General features: G+C 41.2%; 1 protein-coding gene across 1 annotated transcript in view; it reads left to right on the top strand.

Annotated features, from left to right (window-relative positions):
* JAZF1 (JAZF zinc finger 1) overlaps positions 1 to 26,950 on the top strand; it is a 126,298-nt gene extending 99,348 nt beyond the window's left edge. Inside the window, exons 3-5 of the mRNA XM_028751476.2 lie at positions 5,877 to 6,073; positions 22,640 to 22,809; positions 24,468 to 26,950. Coding sequence (XP_028607309.1) covers positions 5,877 to 6,073; positions 22,640 to 22,809; positions 24,468 to 24,644 — 544 coding nt within the window. The 3' untranslated portion in view covers positions 24,645 to 26,950. The remainder of the gene's footprint in view (positions 1 to 5,876; positions 6,074 to 22,639; positions 22,810 to 24,467) is intronic.
* The last annotated feature ends 704 nt before the right edge of the window (positions 26,951 to 27,654 follow it).

Raw genomic sequence — 27,654 nt, 5'->3', positions numbered from 1 at the left:
AGCATTACTTTGGCTACATAAGGACCCATGATTTGAGAAATGAGTTTCCCATTGGTGTGTGAGATTCATCAGTGTTTTTCTCCTTTGGAAGTACCATGTTATTAAGAAGACTGATCATTTTGCCTGTAACACTAAGCACAGAACTGAAGCTTTTGTGTGTGGTATTCATTTCATACGTAACTGTTGTTTAATGTGTAAACGGGGGTCTCAGAACTGTTCTCAGAACGCTTAACAAACTATAGTTACCAGAATTCTTTGGGGGAAGCCATGACTGTTTAGAGTGGTATCATGATGTGTTAAATGTATGGTATAAATGTGGCCTTAAAGTCAAATCATTGTTCTAAATCTAGAAGAAATCAAGGCCAAGCAATTCTGTATTCGAAAATGCTCTGCTGCTGCTTTTTTTAAAGAAGAATGAGAGGCATCTAAGAAGCTTATGGTTAAAAATAATTTGCTGAGTGGCAGATGAATTATGAAGCTGACATGCAGAGTGTGAAGACTGACAACGTGAAAGAAATTAGGCAATGTCTTGAAAAATAGTATGCATTTTGGTTAATTGGATTTCCTGTATATCCTCTTGATATATTTATATCTCCTGGTTCAATCTACATATATTTATGACTCCTTCTGTGCCAGGTAAATTTAATGTCTCATAAAATGCCTGCGTTTTTTTAAAAAAGTTGTACGTTAATAGTTATCTGTTTTATAGTGCTGCAAACTTACCGCCTTAGCACAGTGTATGATTTGCTTTGAAAATGAACACCAAAATGAAGTAGCTTTGATAATCTGCTTGTACCAGTCATGACTTTGGGGTACAGCTACAACATAAGGATATACAGATATGAAGGACTTGTGCATGCCATCTCAGTATGAATAACAGAGGCCATTTTGAAAAAATGCAGTTTAGACTTCATCTCATAACATGCCAAAACATGAATTCTGTGGGTTCATCTCCTGCTAAGCTGGGCCTGTTGGTCATGCTCATCTATTTCAATGGGTTTACTTCATGTGAGACTAACACTGGAATACGACCCTATGTTTGGATTAGCAACAAACTTCCTGTTATGTTCCTATAGTGGGAACAAAGGCTCATGGTGCAGTCCTAAGGACACTTACTTGAAAGTAGAGCCCACCGAATAAAGTAAAATTTACTTTTGAGTAAATAAGCATAGTGTCAGGCTGCTAGTGTGATTTTTTATTGATATGTGTTGTGGAAATCACAAGCAGCAGCAGTATATTGTAGCAGCCTTCCGTTTTCAAGGTGGCTTACTAGGTTATTTTCTGCTTTGAGGAAGTACTCTTCATGTCACCAAAGATAGAATTTCCTGGGTATTTCGTTAAGCCCTGGGATTGTGTAGTCTTTGTCCTACCTAAGCAGACTTCAGACGTCTATTCTTCTTCAGTTTCCTGCTCTGTGCTGAGTCAGGCTCTCAAGTTGACCCACCAGCCTGCTCCTTTCAGCCTCTATCTCACACATCTTGAGGGGTCAGCATAACTTTTCTTGTTCTTGCAAGGATTACGCCCAGACATTCCACTTGCTAAGACAAGGTTCTGCCCTTCCAACAGTTTCCACTCTTCGATTTTGAAATTTCCTCTCAATTAAATTTTTATGTATTTATTTTATTTTATTTTTTAAAGTTTGGCAGAGAAATCCAACTCTGCTGAGCTGGGGGTTGCTCTGCTGGGCTGGATGGAAGTGTCTGTCTTGTGAGCTCTGTCAACCTCTGCTGCCTGCAGAGTGATGCCTGCGTCACTCTCCTAGAACAAACATGTGGCGCTTTCTGGGTGTGGGTGAGGCTTTTATGATGGCATGAGGCCTAATGTGGTCCTGATCACAGCACCAGCTGCCATCGCCCTAGTTCTCTATAAAGCTTTGTAGGCCTAGTGGAGGAAAGACTGGATTGCCCCTGAAATCTTTTCCCTCATGAGCTTTGCACTCTTAAGCTTCTTTCATGTCACTGAATAGGAGCGGTGCAGTCTGGAATAAATTAAGCAATTAATGGCGTGCTTCAAAATATGTTTTAAATACAGCATAAATGCATTTAATTAAAGAGATATTGCTCTGTCCAGCCCAATAATGTGCAATACATCTTTTAAAGATTTTTACTATTATTATTACTGTACAATACACTAAGGCATCTGAACCATGTTACAAAGAGGATGTGGAATGAAATATAAGCGTCCATAAAGCTATTTCCTATTATTAAGCAGTAACACATCAAGTATGTATTGTTAGCAGCAAGTGACAACTGGTTTGTTAATTAATGATCCAAAGCAAAAGCAAGGCTGATGAATGCCCTAACAAGCTAGCTGTTAACTGCTGTGAAGGTGAATTCTGGGATGATAATTGCTACATTAAACTGTACTCAGTGGTTTATTGCACCATTTTTATTCAGCCTTTTGAAAAATTAGTCTGGGCAAGCTAATAACTGCACCACCACCCCTCCCTGCAGCAGCCAGAATAGAAGACATTTCTTCTAGTTGATGCAGCGGTCCATATGAAATGGGTTGTTGTCAGTAATTAATGACAAGTTTGGTAATTAACTGCTGAAAGGTAGACAGAAGGTAGTTAGCATTGTAAGAGGACATGCTTGAAAGGGTTATCCCCACTTGGAAAAAGCTTCATCTGGAAAGGTAACTGCAGGAGGAAAACAGAGCACAAAGGAATGGCTGGCTCCTTAATATCTGGAGTAATTTGTTTTCCTGGCAATTGATTAACTTTTGGCTTTAATGGATGGCTTGATGGTTACATTATCTAGTTTGTGTAATCTATCAGCATTATTTTTTGAAAAAATTGTGTTTTGCGTCTAGAACATTTAGTTTCGCCTAGTTACTTAATGGCTGCCCATACTTTGGGATGCTGCACTGTTACACATTAAATTGTCCTGTAACGTATCCTGTGGAGAAAAGGTCATTCAGAAAGGAATTCTTGAGGTTGTTGAAAAACTTGACAGCAAATGAGTGTAGTGATCACAATCTGCTGGTGTATTATTATAGCACGATGGAAAACGAGAAGATTCATGTTTTCCCATAGAAGTCAAATGGAAACCATGGTGTCTTGTGGGAGAAAGTGAAGCTATGAGATGCTACTTGAGATGGAGAAAAGCCGGGCCTCTGTCCTTGCCACAAAATATAGCAAGGGTGGGGAACCGAACTCAGCCCAAGACCCACATTCCCACCTGGGCAAGCTTCTGAGGGCCACATACTTGTGGTGGTAGGTGGGGCAAGAGGCAAAAGTGGGGAAAGCAATGATGCCTCTGTACAAGAGGTTAGTGTCTACACACACTCCTTTCTATCTTCTATCCAGGCAGCCAAGAGGCCTTATCAGTTCAATAACATATCCCAACAAGGCAGAAACCCTGGAGGAGGGTATGCAGTAGGGCTGGTGAGAGGTGTGGCCTGTGGAGGGAGCGTATGGTCAAGAGACTTCCAAGAGGCCCTGACTACTACTACTACTAATAATAATAATGCCCTGCCCATCTGCCTGGATTTCCCCAGCCGCTCTGGGTGGCTTACAGGACATATAAAAATATAGTAAAATGTCAAACTTTAAGAACTTCCCTATACAGGGCTTCTAAAAGGCTTCCTTATACTGTCTTCTAAAAGTCAGATAGTTGTTTATCTCTTTGATATCTGAAGGGAGGGCGTTCCACAGGGAGGGTGCCACTACCGAGAAGGCCCTCTGCCTGGTTCCCTATAACCTCACTTCTCACAGTGAGGGAACCTCCAGAAGACCCTTGGAAGAGGACTTCAGTGTTTGGGCTGAGTGATGGGACTCCTCAGACCCCTGCACTTGAGGCTCCAGAGCCCTGATATATAGGGATCCATTCCTCATCCTTCAAAGTCCCACCTTCTCCACTGTCATTCTTGGCTTCTTGCGTGATAGCCTCCCTCACAGAACATCAGAACCAAGAATTTTATATATATATATGTGTGTGTGTGTGTGTGTGTGTGTGTGTGTGTGTGTGTATACACACACACACACACACACACACAGTGGTACCTCAGGATGCGAACGTGAGCCATTCCAGAGCCCCGTTCGCATCCCAAACAGAACGCAAGACGCAACGGTGTGTCTGCGCATGCGTGGGTCGCGTTTCGCCCCTACCGCGTATGCGCATGACGTCATTTTGAGCGTCTGCGCATGCGCGAGCGGCGAAACCCGGAAGTAACGCGCTCCGTTACTTCCAGGTTGCCGCAGAGCGCAACTCGAACATGCTCAACCCGAAGCGCATTCAACTCGAGGTATGACTGTGTGTGTGTGTGTGTGTGTGTGTGTGTGTGTATTGTGATGAGGAGCTACCTCAGTACCATCAGAAACTTAAGTGGAGAAGTAATGTATTGGTAATGCCCGTTTTTTACTTTCCTCTTTAGTAAGTGCAGCTTTACTGTAAGACAAATCCCCTTAATATAACCAGGGCAATCCACAAGCAACTTAAAACAGCATGCTTGTATTTAAAATAGTATGGCTTGAATGGTTTGCATTTCACAGACAGTTATGTGGCCCCCCAGGGTATATCCAGTTCCCTTCTCTTCTCTGAGTCCTGCTGGTAGTTTTCTTTATCCATCTCCCTTCACTTCCCCGCAACTGGAACATGTTTAACTCTCACCAGGGATACAGCTGAGACAGCAATGGGAGTAGAACTGTAGAACTAACAGAACACAGGAGTTGACATCATCATTATGTCACAATGGCTCAGGGAGCAGGTGTCTAATAGTGGGTCACAAACCAGGAGAATAGCAGTGGTGAAATGTGAAGGGAATCTTTGTATGCCAATTCTCATTTTTTTAGAAATGGGTGTCCAGTTGACAGTTTATAAGCCCTTTTGTAAAATGCATTTATCTTCTAGTTCAGCACCCTGTCTGATGCAGCGCTGCTTTTTTTAGGGGGGCCGAATCACCCCCTTTAATTAACTTTGAAAATGTTGCATGTATAACATGCTAAAAACTGGCACCCGCCTGTATCTGTGTGAGACCCCATAGCCTGTGCTGCACTTATGTCACAGAATCTCAGTGGTTGTTTTAAATGATTGGAGTACATATGCCATGAATCAAAAACTGCAAGTGATACAGAATCATAGAGTTGGAAGGGACCCCAAGGGCCATCAACTCCCTGCAATGCAGGAACCTCGGCTAAGGCATCCATGACAGATGACCATCCAACCTAAGCTTTACAGCCTCCAAGGAAGGAGAGTCTACAACCTCCAAGGGGAGACCATTCCATGGTCCAACAGCAATTAATAATAATAATAATAATAATAATAATAAATTTTATTTATATCCCGCCCTCCCCAGCCGAAGCTGGGCTCAGGGCAGCTAACAACAATCAAAATAATCCGACATTCTAAAATTAATTAAATCAAATTAAAATCAAATTAATAGCAACCATCAAGCCAAATTCTGTGCAGATTGCCGATTGCCAGAGGAGGGGGTCAGGCTGCGCCCTGACCAAAGGCCTGGTGGAACAGCTCTGTCTTGCAGGCCCTGCGGAAAGATGTCAGGTCCTGCAGGGCCCTAGTCTCTTGTGACAGAGTGTTCCACCAGATTGGAGCCGCGACCGAGAAGGCCCTGGCTCTAGTTGAGGCCAGCCTAACCTCTTTGTGGCCTGGGATCTTTAGGATGTTTTTATTTGCAGACCATAGATTTCTCTGTGGGACATACCAGGAGAGGTGGTCCCGTAGGTACGAGGGTCCTTACTGTCAGAAAGCTCTTCCTGATGTTTAATCTCCTTTCTCAGTTCAACTCCTGGCAACTTGTGGAAGCCACAGCTTCAGAAACATAACCTGAGAAGTAGCACCAAGTGTTTGTACTGACTGTTCAGTGCTCCTGTTTCACAACGATTTTCCTCTTACCCATTGGCACCGCCATTGTTGCAGGTTTATGACTGATGCAGCGCGGCGAGAGCAGGAATCCCTGAAGAAGAAAATCCAGCCTAAACTCTCCCTGACTCTGTCAAGTTCGGTGTCCCGGGGAAACGTATCTACTCCTCCACGCCACAGCAGTGGGAGCCTTACTCCGCCAGTCACGCCACCCATTACCCCTTCCTCGTCATTTCGTAGCAGCACACCCACAGGTAAGAGGAGCTGGTTTCATAGCATTGAGCGGTTGCAGTGTACCATTGAAAGATTCAGTAGTTTGGCATGCAGCCATAAAGAAGGGCATGTTGTGATTTCTGTGCATTCTATTTTCTACCAGGAAATAAATCTCATGTGTGTTAGGGTCAGATTCTGTTTTGCGAACCAAAATGGGGTTCCCGACAGGTGTGACTGGGCTTCTGTTTGGTTTTTGTACCTAATTTATCTACAGTGGTACCTCAGGTTACAGACGCTTCAGGTTACAGACTCCGCTAACCCAGAAATAGTACCTCAGGTTAAGAACTTTGCTTCAGGATGAGAACAGAAATTGTGCTCCGGCAGCGCGGCAGCAGTGGGAGGCCCCATTAGCTAAAGTGGTACCTCAGTTTAAGAACAATTTCAGGTTAAGAACGAACCTCCAGAACAAAATAAGTTCTTAACCTGAGGTACCACTGTATTGTCATTTTGCTAATTGCGGTGCAACGTGAAGTAAGGGAAACGGAGCAAAATGGGTTGTGTAGAATCTGGAAGAAAAGGGGAATCTCATACTAAACTCAGGAAGAGATGAAAAAGTGATGTTCCTGTTGCCGTTATAGACAATTTGTGTCCCTGTAAAATCAGTGCAACTTATATATATATATAAATTATATGCCTTGCTGAAATACAAAAAAGTGTGTATTGTGAGGGCACCTGGCTAATGTTCCAAAGTATAGGTGCTGCCACACAAAAAGATACCGTAGATTCTCTGGAATTGCAACATGAGCTTTATATGGTGCTTGTAAAAGTGCAAGTTCGTTGGGTCCTACATTTTAAATCTTTGGATGTTAAATATTTGTGTGTGTTTAAAACAATAGCGTTTCCAAATTGATTTCCATAATATTAATATGGTTTTATATTAAACATATTTCTGGCGTTCTTAAGAATCTTTGCATATTAACTCATTTTTAAATGAAAGAAGCTACTGAGTATGGCTGAGAAATAATGACCCCATATTTTTTGTTTAATTAAACCACTTTCTGAGTTGTATGGATTTATTTGAAACCCATAATCCCTGGACCTTTCATACTTGCAATAGATTTTTTTTTTTTTAATGAATTATATTCAGTAAAACTAGGTAACTAATATCGGCCTGGTATGAGTTTGTGGTCCACTCGTAAATCGTGAACCAATAGTTTAATGCTACCTTCTATGTTCTCAGTGACTCTCCTTTTTCCACAAAATGCTTTTCAATGTTTTGTTTAAAAACCTCTCCCTCTGCTTTTTTGTTTTTTTAAAAAAATGGCTCTTGGCCGCCTTTCCCCCATTTATTCTGTTTCGCAGCGTGTGCAGATCATCTGTGCTTTCCAACTCTGCATTTTAAAAACCTCTCATTGTACTTTCTGTTCTTTAAAAAAATGCCTTTTGGCCACCCTTATTCAGTTTTACAAGGTGCATATATCTTTGCTTTCCAAGTTACCTTGCCTACTTGTGTGGCAGGTGTAAATGACGGGGGCCCACCCTGATAGCAGAAACAGAATAGCATGTTTGGCTAGACATATCTCAAACAACTCATCAATCATTAAACTTGAAAAGGAGATGGGGAGTCAAATTTCGGCAATTGCTCCCTTTTTTTTTTTTTTACTTTAAACTGTGCAGACCCCTGCAGCGCTGGTTCTGACTTACAAAGTGTTAAATGGCTTGGCTGCTGTGAGTATACCATGTCCCTTTGAGAACACCTATATGATGCCATAATATGGACACATACATTGGTACTCTCACTGGCTAGATCACATTTATTTTTAAAATTAGCACCCCATCGTTTAATTTAAACATTTCCAGGGCAGCTTACAATATTGAAAACAGCGTAAGGAATAATAACACTACAGCCTTAAAACAGCAACAAAACAACACAGGAGGTAAATAGGTTTTTTAAAAAAGCTTTAAAACAGTATTTAAAAGTTAAAAGCTTGGGGGGGGGGGAAGGTCTTTGTCCAGCCTAATGGCTATATTTTGCAGTTTGTGATCAGTCTTTAAAGGCAGCCACATGTACAGCGCATTACATCTGTCTCACTGGAATGGTGCTCCATGCAGCTGATGCCACTTGAGATTCCAGCAATAGTGTGAACCAGATCCTTCATTGGGAGTGCAGCCGAATCCTGAACAACTTAAACACTCACCTCCCTGAGCAGATGAACCACCCTTCAATGATACCTCAGTTCTATCAGGATTGGGCTTCAGTTTATTGATCCTCATCCAGTCCAGTACTGATCTCAGACCTTCCTTTAGGACTCTCCTGCTAAATTCCCAGATACTTTCACTCAGTGATTCCATAAGCATATTAAGAACTATGGAGAACATGATGGATCCCTGTGGAACACCAGCATAAATGCCATGGGGGCAAACAGTAGACCCCCACATCTCCTCTTCAATCACCACCCCATAGAAGCCAACTCCTAGGGACTGAGGTCCCTCTGCTGCCCCCCAATAAAATATTTGAGGGGGCTGCTCCCCCAGTTGATGGGCATTGCCATTCAAATGGTGTCAGTCTTCAAGGACTAGTTTCCTCCCCCCTTTTGGCAGTAGATAAGCAAAACAAAATGAAAACAGTCTCTTACCATTTAGAGATTTTAATGAGCACAGCGAGAGAACAAAGCAGCCATTCCTTGGGCAAAGGTGCTCCCAGTTAAGGATCCCACCCACTGCCTCCCTAGTCATCCACGTCACTTCCCCGTCTTGCAACCTGATCTCGCAACCACTTTGCTTTCTGTGCTTGTCTGTTTATCTGCTTGTGGTGACCTTAGGCTGGGCAGATGTATGCTTTCCAGCGAGAGAGAGTCTGTTAGCTCTCTCTGTTCCAGTCCTTCTCCTAGCTGTTCGCTACCCAGTTCTTCCCAGCTTCTGCCTTCTGGACTATGTCCCTCTGCAAACCACTGTTCCAAATCTATACTGTCCCACTGCTCCTGTGAAGATTCAGGATCCTCCACAGCACGGTCCCTGACAGAGTGTGTGCACCGCATCTTGTGATCAGTTATGTGGAGTGGGACTCACCTGTCCCCTGCCCAATATTTTATTCCAAGTTGGCACCCCTGAGCCTTCCTGATAAGAGAGAAAAAGCTAGGCCTCCTATTTCCAACCCAGCAGCCTACCATGTTTATGATGGTATCAGAAGCTGACCCAGGAGTATTAGTAGGGTCACACACCCACTGTCTTTCTCTTAATAGAGGGCATCTGTCAAGGCCAAAACTGGGTCTGAAAACAGATTGAAATGGATCCAGAAAATTAGCTGCGCCTAAAAGTGGCTGGAGTTGTATTCCTACTTGAGTAGCTCGCCCAGGAAAGGGACATTTGCATTTATGGAACAAACTCTTTGACACTTGTCACCGTCAAAGCATCTACCGTATATCTTTCCTAAATGTCCTTTAGAAGCGCTTTTGGTCCACCTCCTTTCGGTCTGGTTTTCCGTGCCACAATATTTAGGGGGGGGGGGGGCTTTGGTCTCTGGCTTACAATGTGGGCAGAACAGGCAATACATACACCTGGATCTTGTGATGGGTGTGTTGTGAAGACATTTACCTTTGGCTAAGTTGCTATATTTCAGCCTCAGTTTCTCATCTTGGAAGCATGGTGGCTTACCTACCACAGAAAAACCCTATCTGTGACTTGACCTTCAAGAACCGGGTGGGCTAGAAGAGTAAAATAAATAAGGCCAGCATTTCCATTCTCTTGCTGCAAAATTATTATTTATTTTACCCTGCAAACTATTCCCAATCATTTGTGTCATAAATAAAGTTCTTAAAATAAGCATAAACATATGTCCTTCCACTCAGCCGGAGCCATAATGCTCAGGGCTTTGTTAGTGCAGTGCCTTATTGGACACGTACTGTTTTTTATATATCTAAAAAATGAGCTCCCTATGTTAATTTTCTTGAAAAAGCGGAGTTTATTTTTAATTTGGGCTAGCTCACTAAATTAGGTGCTCTCCTACAGAACAATTTGTACCAGTAATAAGAGAGTAGTAATATGAAACTTCATTAAATAGTTCTTTTATTTAATCTTCGCATACGGCTGGGCTGGCTGCCACTTTTTTACAGGTGAGTTATGGAGTGTGCCAAATAGCAAAGTGTGAATTAACAAAGTGGTGTTTAGATTTGGGGGAGAAAATGTTTTGCATGTCCATACTCTTAATTGCACTGGTAGAAGCAGCCGCTTGCCTATTATTTGGCTACCCTAAGCAAATTAAAACTGATTGCCTATATGAGTCAAAAGGAATTCTTTTGAAAATAAGCATGTGGTTAGTCAGTGTATGTGTAACTTGCAGGCACCATAACCTCTCGTTTCAAATGTAAACCACAGAACATTCCTGATAGACTAGGGACTTTGTTGTGCTCTTCCCTGGCTCATGTAGAAAATACAGACACATCACCTAAAATGTTATAATTTCAAAAATATATATATGTACATGCAGCGGTACTTGAATCCAGCCTAATTTAGTTGAACTTGGGCCCTATTGAAATCACTATACAGTGGTACTTTAGTTCTCAAACTTAATATGTTCCAGAAGTCCATTCCAAAACCAAAACGTTCCAAAACCAAGGCACACTTTCCCATAGAAAGTAATGCAAAATGGATTAATCGGTTCCAGACTTTTAAAAACAACCCCGAAAACAGCAATTTAACATGAATTTCACTATCTAACGAGACCATTGATCCATAAAATGAAAACAATAAACACTGTACTGCAGTCACACAATCAATCAGTCAATCAATCAATCAATCAATCAGTAGCTGAACTGGGGTCTGTACAGTCACAAAAACAAAACAAAAGGAGCCACAAAAACAAAAATGCAAAATAAATAGCAAAAACAGACAGACCTCAGCGTAACACTCAAAACAGAAGTGTGGCACTCAAAATGGAGCACATTTGGCTTCCGAAAAAGTTCGCAAACCGGAACACTTGCTTCCTGGGTTCCAAGTTGTTGGAGTTCCAAGGCATTTGAGAACAAATGTACCACTGTAAAATGTAAGATTTAACTTATGTCATCTCCATTTCAGTGGGACTTAAGTACAGCTAACTTAATCTGGGTCTATTCCAGAAAGCAAGTCCACTAAAACTAAGGCAGGTACAGTGGTACCTCAGGTTACATATGCTTCAGGTTACATACGCTTCGGGTTACGGACTCCGCTAACCCAGAAATTGTGCTTCAGGTTAAGAACTTAGCTTTTGGATGAGAACAGAAATCATGCTCCAGCAGCGCGGCGGCAGCAGGAGGCCCCATTAGCTAAAGTGGTGCTTCAGGTTAAGAACAGTTTCAGGTTAAGTACAGACCTCCAGAACGAATTAAGTACTTAACCCATTGTTTTTCTGGGGGACGCAGGGGAACGCATACCCCTAAACATTTTGTGAATCTTTGTACTTTTGTCCATTTACTGTATTTGTTTTTCCAGATTTGAACTATAAAATGGTGATTTTCTTGAGTCAAAATGAAAGTACCCCTAAACATTTTTTTAAGGGGGAAAAAGTACTGCCAATATCACAAGATATCAACATATCACCCAGCCTTAACCACCACCACTAAATAGATCCATAAGCTTTTCTGATGGGGAGATTAAAAAGGGATCAACTCCTCTGGCCAGACTGCATTTGCACATACACAAATGACTGGTGAAAGCTTCTTGAAAAGTAATATGGGAAGGGGCTTCAAAACCCCTTCCTCTCCCCATACAGTGGTACCTTGGTTTAAGAACAGCTTAGTTTATGAACAACTTGGATTAAGAACGCTGCAAACCCGGAAGTAGGTGTTTTGGTTTGTGAACTTTGCCTTGGAATAAGAACATGTTTCACTTCTTGTTGATAGTGTTCCATTTGTAAATTGAGTCCCCCGCTGCTATGGAAAAGCACGCCTTGTTTAAGAACGCTTTGGTTTAAGACTTCCGGAATGGATTAAATTTGTAAACCAAGGTACCACTGTAATAGGATTTGAGCTGGACAGAAGGTGTGAAACTTGCATGATAAATGTTCTTCACATTTCCTTCCATGCTTCAAAGTGAATGAATTCTAAGCCTCTCTCTTTGTGTGGACTTCAAATAAATTAAATACTTTTAATGGTTAGAAAGCAGCGGGGGCGGGGGGCAGAATGGTGCAGAGTTAAAATAGACGTGGTTGGTCATCCTTTTGTTGTTTTCCTGATATAATCCATTTGTTAGATTTTGTTGTTATTGTAATGCCATTGATGGATCTCACCTAATTCTGTTAATATATTAAAGCACTGATGGACAACATGTGTGCTGAGCCTGGCTCTGTGTAAGCCTCCTGTGATTCTGGGATTTTAGGTTTCCTGCCACCTGGTAGGTGGGCTCCCTGCCGGCTGTGTGAAATCTAACTTTGTAGGAAGGTAGTTGGAGGAAGCACTGCATCAAACAATTACAAGAACATAACCTTCCCTTCTTATCTACTCCGCCTGAGGCCATTTTCTTATTTAATCCTGCCTTTTTATTGTTCTTTACTGTTGTTTCCCTTTCCCTCGTTCATAGTATCCTTGCTGTGCCACTGAAGTAAAATCTGGACATGATGACAAGAGTTGCTGCATTGCAGGCTTCCTTTCTCAAAGCCAAATCCTTTTTTCAGTAGCAAACCCCAGTGGCTTGGTAATTAGTTGTATGGGAATTTTCACAGTAACCTCCCCAAGGAGCAATTTCACCAAAGAGTAACCCTCTTGTCTAGACCAAGCTCATAAAGTCATCACTCGTTGTGATTTCCATTCTACAAAGCTGCAGCAGAAATATGGCCTTTCGTCTTAAGGTGCCTTTCAAGCATGTATATACCTCCATGCAGCAGAACTGCTGATGTAGCCCTTATGGAAGACGTATACATGTTGCCGGGGTGCCTAGAAAGGTGTGGTCCACTGTTGTTGTGTTTTACTCTTTCTTTCCATAAAATAGCACTGTTGCTATGTGCCATTTCCATTACAGTGGTACCTTGGGTTACATACGCTTCAGGTTACATACGCTTCAGGTTACATATGCTTCAGGTTACAGACTCTGCTAACCCAGAAATAGTACCTCGGGTTAAGAACTTTGCTTCAGGATAAGAACAGAAATTGGGCTCCGGCAGCGCAGCAGCAGGAGGAGGCCCCATTAGCTAAAGTGGTGCTTCATGTTAAGAACAGTTTCAGGTTAAGAACAGACCTCCGGAACGAGTTAAGTACTTAACCCGAGGTACCACTGTATACTGTTTGTCTAGTGCGCATTATTTACACTTGCTGCAACAGGGAAGATTAAGAACATCAGCTGTGAATAATAACATATTAGCACAGTAGCCAAAGTTTTATCTCTGTGTACTTTAAAGTCCACTTCAGTATAACTCTAGTATCAAGATAAGCCTTTTAGCTCTATATAAGCAGCACATACCTGCTCAAAAGTTTTTATCAGTATCTTTTGTCTATTTCAATCCAATGCAGATTTCACCATTCTGGTTGATCTCAGTTAGTGAATTGGGATATAAGGGCTCAGGTGGTCTTTAAAGTATCCTTTAAGGTACACAAGACCTAGAATCTGGCCCAGCAGTGTATGAACAGCCAGTGTTTTGTCCATTTTAATCCAATACAGATTTCAACATTCAGCCATCATAAATGATGTTACAATGTGTTTTAGGATCAAAAAGAAAGCCAATTAATGTATTGGTGCAATGAAGTACCTCGGTGGTTGAAAAACGCGGATCAAAGAACACTACTTCATATTCATAAAGTATTTAAAAGGTCTCATTTTGTGATCAGTGAAAACCTGGTGGTAAGATCATTTAGTTTAGTGCATTGACTTCTTCTATAACTGTGTAGATGCTATGTTTCAGATGTTTGAAAAATGAAAGGCTGGCATTCCATTTCTAACCAATTTTTGACTTCTACTACCACTACTACTACTACTGCCTGCCAACCTAGCAATTCGAAAGCACCTTTGGGTGCAAGTAGATAAATAGGGACCGCTTACCAGCTGGAAGGTAAACGGCGTTCCATTTGCTGCGCTGGCTCGCCAGATGCAGCTTGCCACGCTGGCCACGTGACCCGGAAGTGTCTGCGGACAGCGCTGGCTCCCGGCCTATAGAGTGAGATGAGCGCACAACCCTAGAGTCTGGCAAGACTGGCCCGTACGGGCAGGGGTACCTTTACCTTTACCTTTTACTACTACTACTACTACTACTGGTTGGTTGGTTGGTTGGTTGGTTGGTTGGTAGGCATCCTTTTCTTAAAAAGCTATGTGTAGCGTCTTATGCCTGCCAAGCTGCAAGAAACTCAGATGCTCCCAGTAGAAGCAATTCCCATTGATTTCATGTGCCTAGTAGTGCACATATTCTAAAAAGGATAGTTCATTGGCCCAGTTGATATCGAAGGAACCCATGCCAGTTCATCTCTCTGTATCACTAGCCTCTTGCCAAGAAAATAAGAAAGAGTCCAGGGACACCTAAAGATTGACTTAATCCCGCAAAGTCATTGCACAGGTGGAACAGCTTCCACTTGCACAGTCGATTTCCTTACACTCCATGTTTCTTTGTAAGTTTATTTATACTTTGCCCTAAAAACACAGCTGACATGGTGTACCAGCTCGTTCCTTTCTGATAACCGTAATCTGGATAATGCCTTATCAGCATATTGGTAGTTGTCCAACTTTAGCTTATTTGCTCTGCTATAGAAATCATAGGATTCACTTCTATGCCTGCTCATACAGGGAAGGGACTTTGGTGAGCAAGGTCTAAAAGTCTTAACACAAAAAGCAGCTCTTTAAAGTAACTGGGTTGTGATCCCACATGGAAATTATTATTTTTTAAAATGTAATTGTTATGCATATTAAAAACACTTCAGAGGTGTGTGGACCAGGCTCCTAGTTCAGAAGATTGCCCTTTGTCAGTGAAGCACACAAACCATTTTAGGGGAACAGTGATACAGAGAGATGAACTGGCATGGGTTTCTTCTATATCAACTGGGCCAATGAACTACTGATTGGTGCCATGTTAGGATGTCAAACACAATTAAATGAAAAACCAAACCAGACCACATTCTTAGCAACTCTCATCTGCCCAATGAACCAGGAAAGAAGCCCTTGAGATGCCTTGTTGCCAAACTGGTGCCATCTCAGGCTCCTAAATCCCTTTCATTTCTTTACATAAACATCCTATGCTGCAAGTTACACCTAGCTGGTATTTCCAAACCAATCCCCATTTTTTCTGCCTCTGATAATCACCATCAGCCGATTTCCAAACGGCGGTTTAGCCATAAGTCTAGCAACCTGCAAGGCCAGGCTTGCAATCTGAAGCAAGATGACTTCGGTTCTTAAAATCGGGCCCCAACAAAAGGGTTTGTAAAGCTCAGGTTGATCAACAAGGCCATATTTAACTCTTGCTCCATACTTAACTCTTGCTCCTACCTCCAAAATAAATGCAAACCAAATCCCAGGTCCCACAGATGAGTGCAATGTGGACGAGACATTTTATTGCCTCTACTGTAAATGGCTGGATGGCTCTTGTACAGCCATAAAGCACGGTTAAATCTATTGTTATAAAACAGGTCTCGAATGTATCTTTGTAACATATAAACTGTCGTTCATTTACGTAGGTGCTTTTTTATTGTCCTCCTTTATCTTAAGCATGAATCTGTTTCCTGATAACGTTCCTTTTAAAAAGAAAAAGGGTGAAAAAAAGACAATAAACTGCTAGTCCAGCATGTGCATCAGAAGAGTCCTTAAGACTGCAATGCTGTCCTGGATTTGTATTCTAAACTTAAGAATGCAGACCCAAAATAGCATCTCTTATGAATGCTTTATTTGCATTTAAATGCACTGTCTTTCTGCCCTGTAGTTCCAATTGTCCATTCTTCCTTGAGGGCTTGCAGAAAGATCTTTGAAATAATTTGCTAGTGTTCAATTAGCACTGCAGTGACTGAGAATGGAAAATGCTCGACTTCATTTTTCCCCCTTCAGTGGTGTAGCTGCTCTTGTTGCCTGTGCCCCAGCCAGAAAATTTTATTATGTCTGAGTTAATTTGCAGGATAAACCTTTGGCGGGAGGGACCTGCTTGGGTTTATTTATTCCTTTATTTGCTCTTTTATTTTAATTATCTTTTAAAAAAAGAAGTTGCACTGTAAAACATTGCTATTTAATTGCAGGAAGTCTATGCTGGAAGTGGCTAATAGATGGCATTTGTTTAAATGAAGCTGTAGGGACGTGGCTTGAGAATGTTTTAAAGCATTGCAAGGCTGGGCTGATAATGTTTTCCTGCATTGCGTATAAAAACCGAAGGCCCTTTACCCTTTCTGAAAGGTCTTTTTTGTAGAAAACAAGATAGGGGGAGGGAAATGTTTATATGAGAATGCAAAATAACTTCCTGAGACTATGAGCACACCATGCCCTTAAAATGTCAAGAGCGCATTATGTGTTGAAATGGTAGCAGTGTGCTTTTAGCACCTCTGCAGCGCCCAGGCTGCATGTGTCGAGATCAAACCCAGTAGACAGAACATATGTCTTCTGTATGTATTGTGACTGTTTTCTTTTCTCTAGAATCAGTACTTTATATGCATGTTTTAGTGTTGCCTGTTTTTTGTTTGCTTTTTTACGATCAGTGGAAATTGTAGCAGTATATGTAGCGCGACATGTTGAATGTTGCCTTGGCAGTAGCAAAATTACCGTCTCAGATACAATAAATGTTGCAGGTTGGATGCAATTGATGTTGGTTGGCTGATGGCAGAATAGTGGGAAGGGAAATTGGGGTGAGGACTCCACTCTGCAACCGCGGCACTTCCCCTCCAAATCTGCTCCAGAGGGTTCAGATATTTTGCATCGGCTTGTATTCCGGCATTTTTTTAAAAAAATGGAATGAATTTATTGGGCAACCTAATCAGTCCCAAACATAGTGGAAGAGTGTGTGTACGGAATGAGACAAGGAAAGCAGGAATGCTGCTATGATAGAGTGGTGGAGGAAGGGGAGACCCAACCCATAACCAAGTTTTGCAGGATTGGGTATGGGGCACTGGGATCATCTACACTGTTTCAAGATTTGTGTGTCTTTGTTTGGACTAGTGATAGTCAAGCTGGCTTACCTTACAACTGACTCCGTTTTTCTGAGCTTTCTTGAAAACAGGTCTGAGATAATCTTGAGAAACTTCTCATGTGCCTTGACAGGAAAAATACAATGCTGAGAATGCTCAGGGAACACTTAGGGCTTAAGAATGAGACCTTCAAGGCATCTCCCAACTCCTGTCTCCAGAAAGCCTTCTTCATCACAGGTTCCCCCACTACTTGAAAGGGTAAATTTGCTGTGGAAGGTTGGGGGAAATGGTGTGAATGGTTGACTGGTGGTGGCAGCAGCAGAAAACCCCTTAGGGAAGGTCTGAATTCAAAGAGGTTTAGAGTACAGCTTATGACGTGGCCATAGATTTCCAAACTGTGGAAAGTTTGTACTTCAAACACACCTTTCCTGAAAATTGCTTCTACTTTGGCTTAGAGTGTTTAGATTTAGAATCCAATCTCAGTTTTGTTGCAGCAAATAGATTTCTCCATCAAAGTGAATAAGGATAGTATTAGACTTCTGTGGGCAGGCATTATGCAATTACCAAACATTTGTGTGCTGCTGCTTCTAATAAGCTGGCTGCCTACTGATGATAGGGAAAACCCTTAATAGCCTACCGGGTTTAAAACCAAGGTACAGTGGTACCTCAGGTTACATACGCTTCAGGTTACAGACACTTCAGGTTACAGACTCCGCTAATCCAGAAATAGTACCTCGGGTTAAGAACTTTGCTTCAGGATGAGAACAGAAATTGTGCTCCAGCGGTGCGGCGGCAGCGGGAGGCCCCATTAGCTAAAGTGGTGCTTCAGGTTAAGAACAGTTTCGGGTTAAGAACGGACCTCTGGAACGAATTAAGTACCGGTACTTAACCAGAACTACCACTGTATTCTCCACAAAGCACTTCTGCTCAACAAGTGCTTTGAAAAGAATGTGTTTTCTCGACGATCATACCAGATCTGTTTTTCTTTTTTACTACTTAGTCACCATTTCGAGTCATAAAACTCACCTGTTTTAATGAATAAATATTGCATTATTCTGGTGACCTCTGGGTCAATCTTCTGCAGCTGAGGGGCAAACTTTTTGCCCAAGTATTCATGCATTTCAATGTTCATGTGACAACAGAAGCAGCTATTACCAGCTTTGATTGGTTCTTCAGTTGAAGTCTCTGCAGGACAGGGCCAAAGTCTGGAAGATTCAGGTGGCACAGAATAAAACTTCCAGAATTATAATTGACACAGCATAATTGGATCAAATCTCACCAGTATTAAAAGAGCTCCACTGACAGTCTTTCTGCTTCCAAGCCCAATCTGAAGTGCTAGTATTGACATTTAAAGCCCTAAATGGTTTGGGACCCAAGTATCTGAAGGAGTGTCTTCTCCCATATCATTCAAGGCTGCTCTGGGTTCCCTTCCTTGTTAGCAGTGAAGCAGATGACTGATACCCTTCCAGGAACAATTGTCTGCCACAAATTTTCCTTTTCTTTTAGATGTCAGCTGAGCCCTTGTTTATTCTCTCAAACTTTTAAAACATTCCTTGCTGTCGGCTGTTTTGCTCCGCTCATTTATTTTTTTAATGATGTGGTTCTATTGTTTTTTGATACTTTGATTTTATAAACCACCCTGGAACCAAATATCCTCTGTAGAATTAGTGAGCGGTACCCATGTATTGCTTGTATAGAGAGAATGATGGTAAAGAAGAGTGAAATCTGTGCATCTTCTATGTATATAATCTGCTTTGCCAAGCAGGTGAGCAGAAGCCACACTTTTTTGCTTTAGAGAAATGTTTGTCCTCTCGGCCTCCTGCAATGATCTTCTGAACAGTGTTTCATTCTGTAAAACTGAATATGCTTTACCACCTGATGTTTGCTTAGGTGAATATATTATCTATAATAAATAAATATGGTGAGTGTATATGGGGGAGATCAGTAAATTAGTATTACATAGAAATTGCCATCGTAAAACAAATTTACCCCATTTTATTTCAAGTAGCAGTTACAATAGCCATATATTAGTTGTCTTAAAATAAATACTCCCATAAAACTTTTTTTATGAAGCTACAAGTGCCACACAAAGTATGAACCGAGTTGTGCTTTTTATGAGAGATCATTTGAGTTTGCAGGAAATTAGTTTCATGAGAAGACTGCAGTCGTAGGCATGCTTATTTGGAAGTTAAGTTCCAAAAATTCCAAAGCGATACAGAGAAGCAAAGCCCAAAATGGAGTTAACACTCATCAAAGAAATAGCAAGAAGCTTGAATTCTCCAGTGGCAAAAGCCATCTTTGCAGAATGAAAGGAAGTAGTGTGGTCAGAACAACTGAGAAAGGAGGGTTTGCATAACTGAGTTACACAGCTAGAGCGGATTTTAAATGGGGGGGGGGGCAGGATGTGAAGAACATTGAAGCAAGTTTTGATAGCAGGTGAAGGTGAGAGCTTATGACTTGTTTTCCCCCGGCAGCAGCTAACTTCCTGCTGCATGGCAAACTGCTTTTGAAGTCAGTTTCAAAAACCAGGTTGTGATATGGCACAGGGCTATTCAAAGTGGAGGTGGGAGTTTGGGGAGTACACACTTCCGCTGCAGTACTGTAGGAGCCTAAGTAGCTCTTTGGATTGTGGCCAGTGAGCATATATTTATCTAACACCTTTCCAGAACATGTGTATTTATATCAACATATGCCCACTTCCCACAAAATGTGAGACATCTAATTTTGAAAATTAGAGGCGCGGTTTTTCTTGCGTTGAAACGCCTTTGAAGTCTACTTGGATTTGGTCCCCGGTGAGCATTACCAGAAATGATTGGAGGCCATTAATACGTATGTTCCAACAGCAGCGACTCCTCATAAGGGAGGTTCTAGCCAGCAGAACATCCAGATGTTGGCAGGGAAGGCAGACCATAATGTTGATGGGCAAGTCTCTCCTTTTTTCAACCGGCCTTTTACAAGTCTGAGTCAGAGAGTGCTGGGTTTGACTTGGCAAGTAGGTGTTGACTTTTTGTTGTTGTTCATTTCCCGTTTTATTATTGCAAAAAAATAAAATAAAGAGCAGAGACCAAAAAATGAGTCTCTCGGCCAAAGTGAACTTCCCCTTCAGCATGTCACAAGCAAGCTTCCCATCAGCAGTAAGTACCAGCTGGTAGATTTAGATTTGTTTGTACACCTGATGCTGCAACTGACTTCCTGTCTCTGGTGGAAAAGACTCTTCCCCCCCCCCCCAACCCAAAAAAGATGGAATTATTTCCTCCAAGGCAGGGAGGACAATGGGTTCCAACAGACAGTAGGGTGTGCAAACTGGAAATTAACATGAGGACATGGCCAATGTGAATATACTAGCTATATGTAATTAACAGTACTTTTATAAAATATTGTGAACGTCACACTGTATTTGGTGAAAAGGTTGCATGTACTTGAGGAATGCTGGTTCCCTCATTTTTCAGGTGGGCCATATAAACAATGAACTTTCTCTCTGCTGGTTGAACACACAAATCAGTGAATGGGCACCATGAGTAATGAGTAGTGGCCTGTGTCCAAAACATCCCTTGTTTCCAGGCCTGTGTAAACAACAGGGAGAATTATATATCCTTGAATGTTGTTGTGTACACAAATCCTAAAGAGAGATGAATCATTTAATGGCTTCATCTTCTCAAATGTTAATAGCCATTAATATTCTTAAAGTTTTGTTTGCATGTTGCTGCATATTTGACAGGATTCAAAGTCGCATTGCAAAATACTCGAGGCAGAAAGAAGAATCTCTTAAAAGACAAAATCGTGTTACCAGTAGTATGACCTTTGAATTTCCTCTCGTTCCTCAATCTTAAATTCATTTCTGGGAAACTACCTCCTGATAAGCTTCCCCACGTAGAGATGACTTAGAACTATGGAAACTGGAACATACAACATTGGTCCAGGGTTGGCCAACATGGCTGGTGTCTCCAGATGTTGTTGACCACTAGCCATTCTCTTGGGGCTGATGGAAATTGTTGTCCAACCAGTTGCCCCTGCAGGAGTCTCGCTGTCTCCAAGAACTTCCTTCTTAATTGCAATCCAATCCACACAAGCGAAGTCATGCATGTGAATCAGATCGTTCTATTAAAATAAAAAGGAAAGCCCATGCATACAGGAGCTACGTGGTGCATCAATGCTAATCGTCTCCCCTGTAAACCAAAATTTCAACCCAGAGTTTGAAGTGGATTTGCAGAGGGGACCAGACTGGCATTAACCAAGTTTACCATCACAGGGTTTCCCAAATTTTGGTCTCCAGCTGTTTTGGTACCACAACTCCCATCATCCTTAGCTAGCAGGATCAGTAGTCAGGGATGATGGAAATTGCAGTCCCAAAAAGGCTGGAGACCCAAGTTTGGGAAATGTTAGTGTGCATGTTTGACTCTAAATGCTGACAAGGAAAGAGAAGCGAGAATCAATCCCATAATGGAAGGGAATATGGGCTCTGAACTTGGCTTCTGGTTTGCAGACCATGGTTTGCTAGGACCTACTGTATTATGCCTGTGTTGGACCAGATCTAGTTATCCATCTGCCATGTGTCTACTGAGAAAATATAGGTCGCAGGAGAGCTATTGACTGTTGGTTCTGCTGTGAAATGACTGAAAGGCTTGAAGCTTGAGCAAAACGCATGACTCAGCCTAGGGCAGAAACATCCTGCAATGTCAACATTAGCCCTTGCCAAGCCTGCAACAAGCCTTTTGAGAGAGGGTTTTTCTTTCCCGCCCCCCCCCCCCCCGCCCCGTGTTTTATGACTGCTCCTTGTTTCATGTACTTACTGTGGCTACTGAAACTCTGCCTTCTCTGTTACTCTCCTTCTCCCTTTAATGTGTGCCACACAGAGAGTCTTATTAATATTTATTGCAACTTTAAAAAATAAAATTAAAAAGCTTGCCACGTGGTCCTCCAAAGGCTGCTGCAGTTTATCTGGAACATAATGCTGTATTAGGGCAGCACACAATGCAATTTATCCTCACACCTGGGGGAGTGAGTTTCACAGCTGTAATTGCTACAGTATAATTCTTATTAATGTCGTGCTATAATTTCTATTAATTCCAGAGGGCTAGTAAATGTATTAAGACTTGTCAACATATTATTTTACACTGTTTATGATCTAGAGAATTATGCCATTCAAGTGTTTTACTGTGTAAAGGAAAAGCCTTAAAAATCTGCTTTGGTTTTTGAGGCCAGGGATTGGGGGGGGGGGGCAGAGCATGCAATTCCATCTTGCTCCCCTCCAGTTCCCTGGTTGTCTGACAATAAAATAGCTCTGCTGATTAATATTTAGAATGAAGCTAGCTAAAGCTGTTTATGTAATATGTTAGTAGCAATGATTAAACAAATGAAGCATTCTGTGTCTTACCAAGTTCTAGCTATGATGGGAAACATTTTTTGTAATTAAAAGTACCAGTCTCCTAGTAATATAACTTAGGATGGCAATAGATGAGGCAGAGAACGGTTGGAGGATACTAATAAATATGAAACTTGAGGCTATAGTTTATTTGAACCCATTTTTTATTTTGTTTTGCTGCTCTGTCTTCTTAGGAAGCGAGTATGATGAGGAGGAAGTAGACTATGAAGATTCAGACAGCGATGAGTCCTGGACTACAGAAAGTGCCATCAGCTCTGAAGCTATCCTAAGTTCCATGTGTATGAATGGAGGAGACGAAAAACCCTTTGCATGTCCTGTCCCTGGCTGTAAAAAGCGATATAAGGTAAGTGTGCTTTTTTTGCATGGTTGAGACCCTTCCCTTTGAAAGCAGGTGTCTTATTTTTCACTGGATTTCATTCTAATCTATATACCGCTAAAGCCTTAGATCAGGGTTTCCCAAACTTGGGTCTTCTGCTGCTTTTGGACCACAACTCCCATCATACCTAGCTAGCAGGGTCAGTGGTCAGGAATGATGGGAACTGTAGTCCAAAAACAGCTGGAGACCCATGTTTGGGAAACTGCCCCAGATGCTAAAGAACAAAGCATTCACTCCAAAAATGTGAGACACCTGAAAATACAGAAAACATTGAGGAAATCAAAGGTGCCCCTTCCCCCACTTAGAGCAGTGCTTCCCAAATATTTAAGTACTGCGGCTCCCGTTTTTCAAAAGCCAAGCCATGGAACCTCTGGTTTTGGAAAATTTTGATCTCTCTATGGTAGCTTTTGTTATGTGAATGGTGCCACAGATCCCCTGGGTGGGTTGTACAGACCACCAGTTGGGAACCACTGCCTTAAGAGGGGGGAAATGTCTAAGAAGTCTTTAAATCAAGGTAACTTTATCATCTGCACTCTGTTGTTCATCAAAAATCCATGAGTACTGTCTGAGCCAAGGTAGTCAAATGTGGTCGTCTCCAGCTCCCATCAGCTTAAGCCAATGGGATCGCAAGATCAAGGGTGGTCTTAGAGTGCACAATGTTGGCTACCTATAGCCTAAGCTAGGTTGTGCACCATGAATGTAAGGACAAGCAGCCAGCAAGTTGTTGACTCACAAAGTGCTCTACCATAAGAGAAAACACATACTAATTCGTGGCTAATACTGCTTCCTGTTTTGCCAACATACATAAAAGACCTCGTGTATGTTTCCATACTTTTTTCACGCAGCTTTTCTTTGCCCCCTGTCCCCCCCCCAAAAAAATCTTCTGCATTTATTCTACTTGTTTCTTCCATAAAGAAATTAATACTTTGTGCTTGGAAATTTAAACCAGAATGCAGAAAGATAAACCACATATTTAATCTAACATGAAAACGTGGTATAAAACGGTTAACAGAGGAATGCAGAAATCACTGAGCTTATGTAGGAGTTCATTTTTCCGCACCCCCAGTTGAAAAAGCTGTTTCCATTTAATAAGGCTGCAATCCTATAGCCACTTACCTTTAACTCATTGAGGCTTATTTCTAAGTAGACATGTATAGGATTGAACTGTACTTTTATTTTGGTAGTAGAGCTTTATGGCAGCGGCCGGATGGTTAAGTGCTCTTGAAAAGTAATATAAAAATGATCTAGCAGTGCTTCAACTATTGCTTGAATGTGATTTCCGCCTCTTGATGTTGCCAGTAGTGTAGCTGAGCATTTCCTAGGTATATACCCCGACTGCATTTGCCACTCTGGCCTCATGAGAGAACAAATGGGCATAAACCTTGACACAATGAAGAAATGAACTTGTAGCAAATGTGAACATTTCATGATCCCATCTGAGACGGTGGACGAAGCTGCCCTAGTCATGCTTCCATATATTTAGATTGGTAGCTGAATTCTATTCCTTAAATGGTATATAATTATAATCTAAACTATACACTTGCACTCCGAAAACCAGAGTTATTGCTTAGACCACTTAATATAGAACAGCTTAAAAGTCTATATCCTCCTTCCTCCTCCTACAGAATGTGAACGGTATAAAATATCATGCCAAGAATGGCCACAGAACACAGATACGTGTGCGGAAGCCATTCAAATGTCGTTGTGGGAAGAGTTACAAGACAGCTCAGGGTCTGCGGCACCATACAATCAATTTCCACCCACCAGTGTCTGCTGAGATTATCAGAAAGATGCAGCAATAACATGCTGGTCACATATGTGCCAAGGAATCCTCACCAGCAGTTGCTGATTCTGAAGACAGCCACCTTCTCTGGGGAAGCACTGAGCAACCCCGTAAAGAATTTAAATTGCATGCTTTACAATTTTTTCTGTAATTTTGGAATGATGTATCTTTGTAGAGTTAATGATTTTGTACATTTGCACATGTAATCATCATGCCCATATACGTTAGTTTGATATAAAGGTGCTAAAAGCTACAGGTTTTCTGAAGTATTTCCCTCCCCCCAAAAGGAGAATTAGGGTATGCTGTATATTTAGTTGCTCTGCAGTGTTAAAATAAGAATGGGGAAGGGGAGGAGGAAAGCTTGGCACTGAGAACTTCAAGATTGTAATGTGATTGAAGAAATTCGACACACCAGTTCCCATGTGCTTGCAAAACCAAAACAATTCCCCATTATCCACCTGGTTAATATGCCTTATGTAATAGAGATATCTGTGGGATAGGAAGGTTTTAGGTATTGGAATTATAAATAAGAGAATGTTTAACATATGCTAAAAATATTTTCATACTCAGATAACATACATAAAAGGTGTGCTTGCTGTATTTTATATTACCTTGCAAATTCTTTAGCTCTCTGAAATGCTGAAAATCTTTGCATTTGAACTAGTAAACCATTCATTCTAGCATTAGAATTTCTACTCCTGTCTGTAAAGGATGCTATATAATGTTTAAAAGACCCACCATAATTCCAGAAGACCAAGTTTTCCTGGTCTCGTTCTTCTTTAATATCTACTACTAGAAGACATTTGGAAATAAAGTGCAAATTTGTGAGGGAGAAATTATCTTCATCTTAGATGAAGTTCTTAAAGCACTTTGTAGTTCTCGATTGCCAACAAATTTAAATGTTTTATGTATTGCCAACTCTTGCAACCCCGTACTAGTATGGGCCAGTGGTTGCAAATAAAAAATTCTAGGATGTTTTAATGAGGTACATTATTTGTGTTAAGGGAGTTTCAAGTTCCATTTACATTGTACCTTCAGATTTTTGTATATATAATATATATTTTCTAACTAACTTACTGTGGGTTGTTGCATTCCACAAGTTTAGCATTAAAAGTTTATTTCTGAACTATGAGACATCATGAGCCTTACTGAAATGAAGTGCTTCTTGAATCAGGTACTCGATGATAGATCTGATAGATGATAGATCTATCAGAGAGATACTTGTGTCTGGACCATACCTGAATGCTTTGTTTATTTGATGCTCTCCTGCCTTCATTATTGTCCTCTTGTGTAAGTGAAAGTTAACAGTTTAGGTAGTATGCAAAGCTACAGGTTGTATCCACTTATGTCAAACTTGGAGTAGACCCAATGACCCCAATTCACTTTAGTCATAAGCAACTTACATCCCTCATTCCATTGCGTCTACTCCAACTATGCCAGTTGGATACAACCCTACATTATTAAAACTGAGAGGTTGTCGCCCTCATGAGAAAAAGTTAAGTTTTAAAGGTAATCCTCTTCTGTGTACTTAAGTATTTATATATGTATATTACATGGGAAATGCAAGTCTTAATTCTTTTAGAACAAATAAGCCCTTGCCCCTCCATCTTTAATTTAATTTTTTTTTTTCAGAACTTCTGAATCTCTCATAATGAGGGTCAAAAAGAATTTCAAACAAGGCCTCTTTAAAAGCAAACCACCCTCAACCATATTCAGAAAAGTACATTCTATAGCCCATGTAAAGCAGCCTTCTGCAACCAGGTGCTCTGTAGATGTTTTGAACTGCGCCTGCCCTCAGCCAGAGACCAATGGGTGTTGGAATCAAAATCACCCAGAGTGCACCAGGTTGGGAAAGGCTGGGGTAATGGTTGACCCAGACATAAGAATCTATTGCTTGCACTCAAAGCTCTACTACACAGCATCTAATGTTTTACTTCAGTGTCATTTCGCTCTGCTCTCAGTAAATGAAGGCAGGCTAACCCTATTGAACAGATAAGCAAAATGTTGCATGTCATTCCCTTTTCCACTATTACAATCAACTTGCTATTTACCTAGTCAGTGTGACAGTATTAAAACAGGTAAAAATGGGACTATTTTGTTATACTGTGTATAGTGAATGTATTGTACTGTGTCTGTGATAATGTGCTTTAAATTATATTTTCCTATATTTTGTTGGGGACAAAGTTCATTAAGTTTGGAAGTCACAAGAGGTTTGTTTTAGAACTAAGCACCACAAAGTGTATACCATTTTCTTTCCATTAAAGCTGCTTATAATGTACATTGAACCACATTTAATAAATTGCCTCCGACCCAGAAAAAAAATTAGATGCTGCTTCATTATCTTTCATTGCTTTGATCTGTAAAGAGCATGCTGTACATTACCCAAATCATACAAGAGATTTGCAGTTTAACAAGACTGAGATAGTGGTAAAACAGTAACGGTATCGGATGATATGGTTGCTGTTAAAGCTGGTGGCACTAACTGAATCAGTTAGGTGGGCAGGCTTGCAAAAATCTCAATCAGGGCTGGTTTTTATTATAGTCATAAGGCTGTAAGTTTGTAGATTTCCTCTTCTCTTTCTAGACTTGGCCAGTGTTTTCTAATCCAAATTCCCATCATAACTAGGAAACAATTGGCAAACTATTATTATGTGTAGCTTGGTGCGAAACAACATTCTTGAGCTAGGAAAGGAAGGGGTAATGGGATCCGTGCTAGTCCATGGCCTGCTCTTGCTTAGCTACGCTTGAGACAGATTGGATCACTAACCAAGATAACTTACTCAGAAAGTGAAATTCTAGAAGAGACAAACACATCACAAAAATACTACACATTTTTCTCAGTAGCAATGAAGTCTTAAGTAAACAATGGCTTAATCCCAAGAAATTTTCATTCCCACAGGGGACATTGGCAATTTCTCCATCTGCAACCCCCTCTGCCCCTAAAAAAAAAAAAGCTACAATGGAGGCCATGTCAGTCACAACTGAAGGAGCTTCAGAAACACACAAGGGTGCCAAATAAAGACTCATGA

This window comes from Podarcis muralis, chromosome 12 (genome assembly GCF_964188315.1).
Source record: "Podarcis muralis chromosome 12, rPodMur119.hap1.1, whole genome shotgun sequence".
Taxonomy (NCBI): Eukaryota; Metazoa; Chordata; class Lepidosauria; order Squamata; family Lacertidae; genus Podarcis; species Podarcis muralis.
The sequence above is the reverse complement of the archived record's forward strand: the minus strand, read 5'-3'. Positions and strand labels throughout refer to the sequence as shown.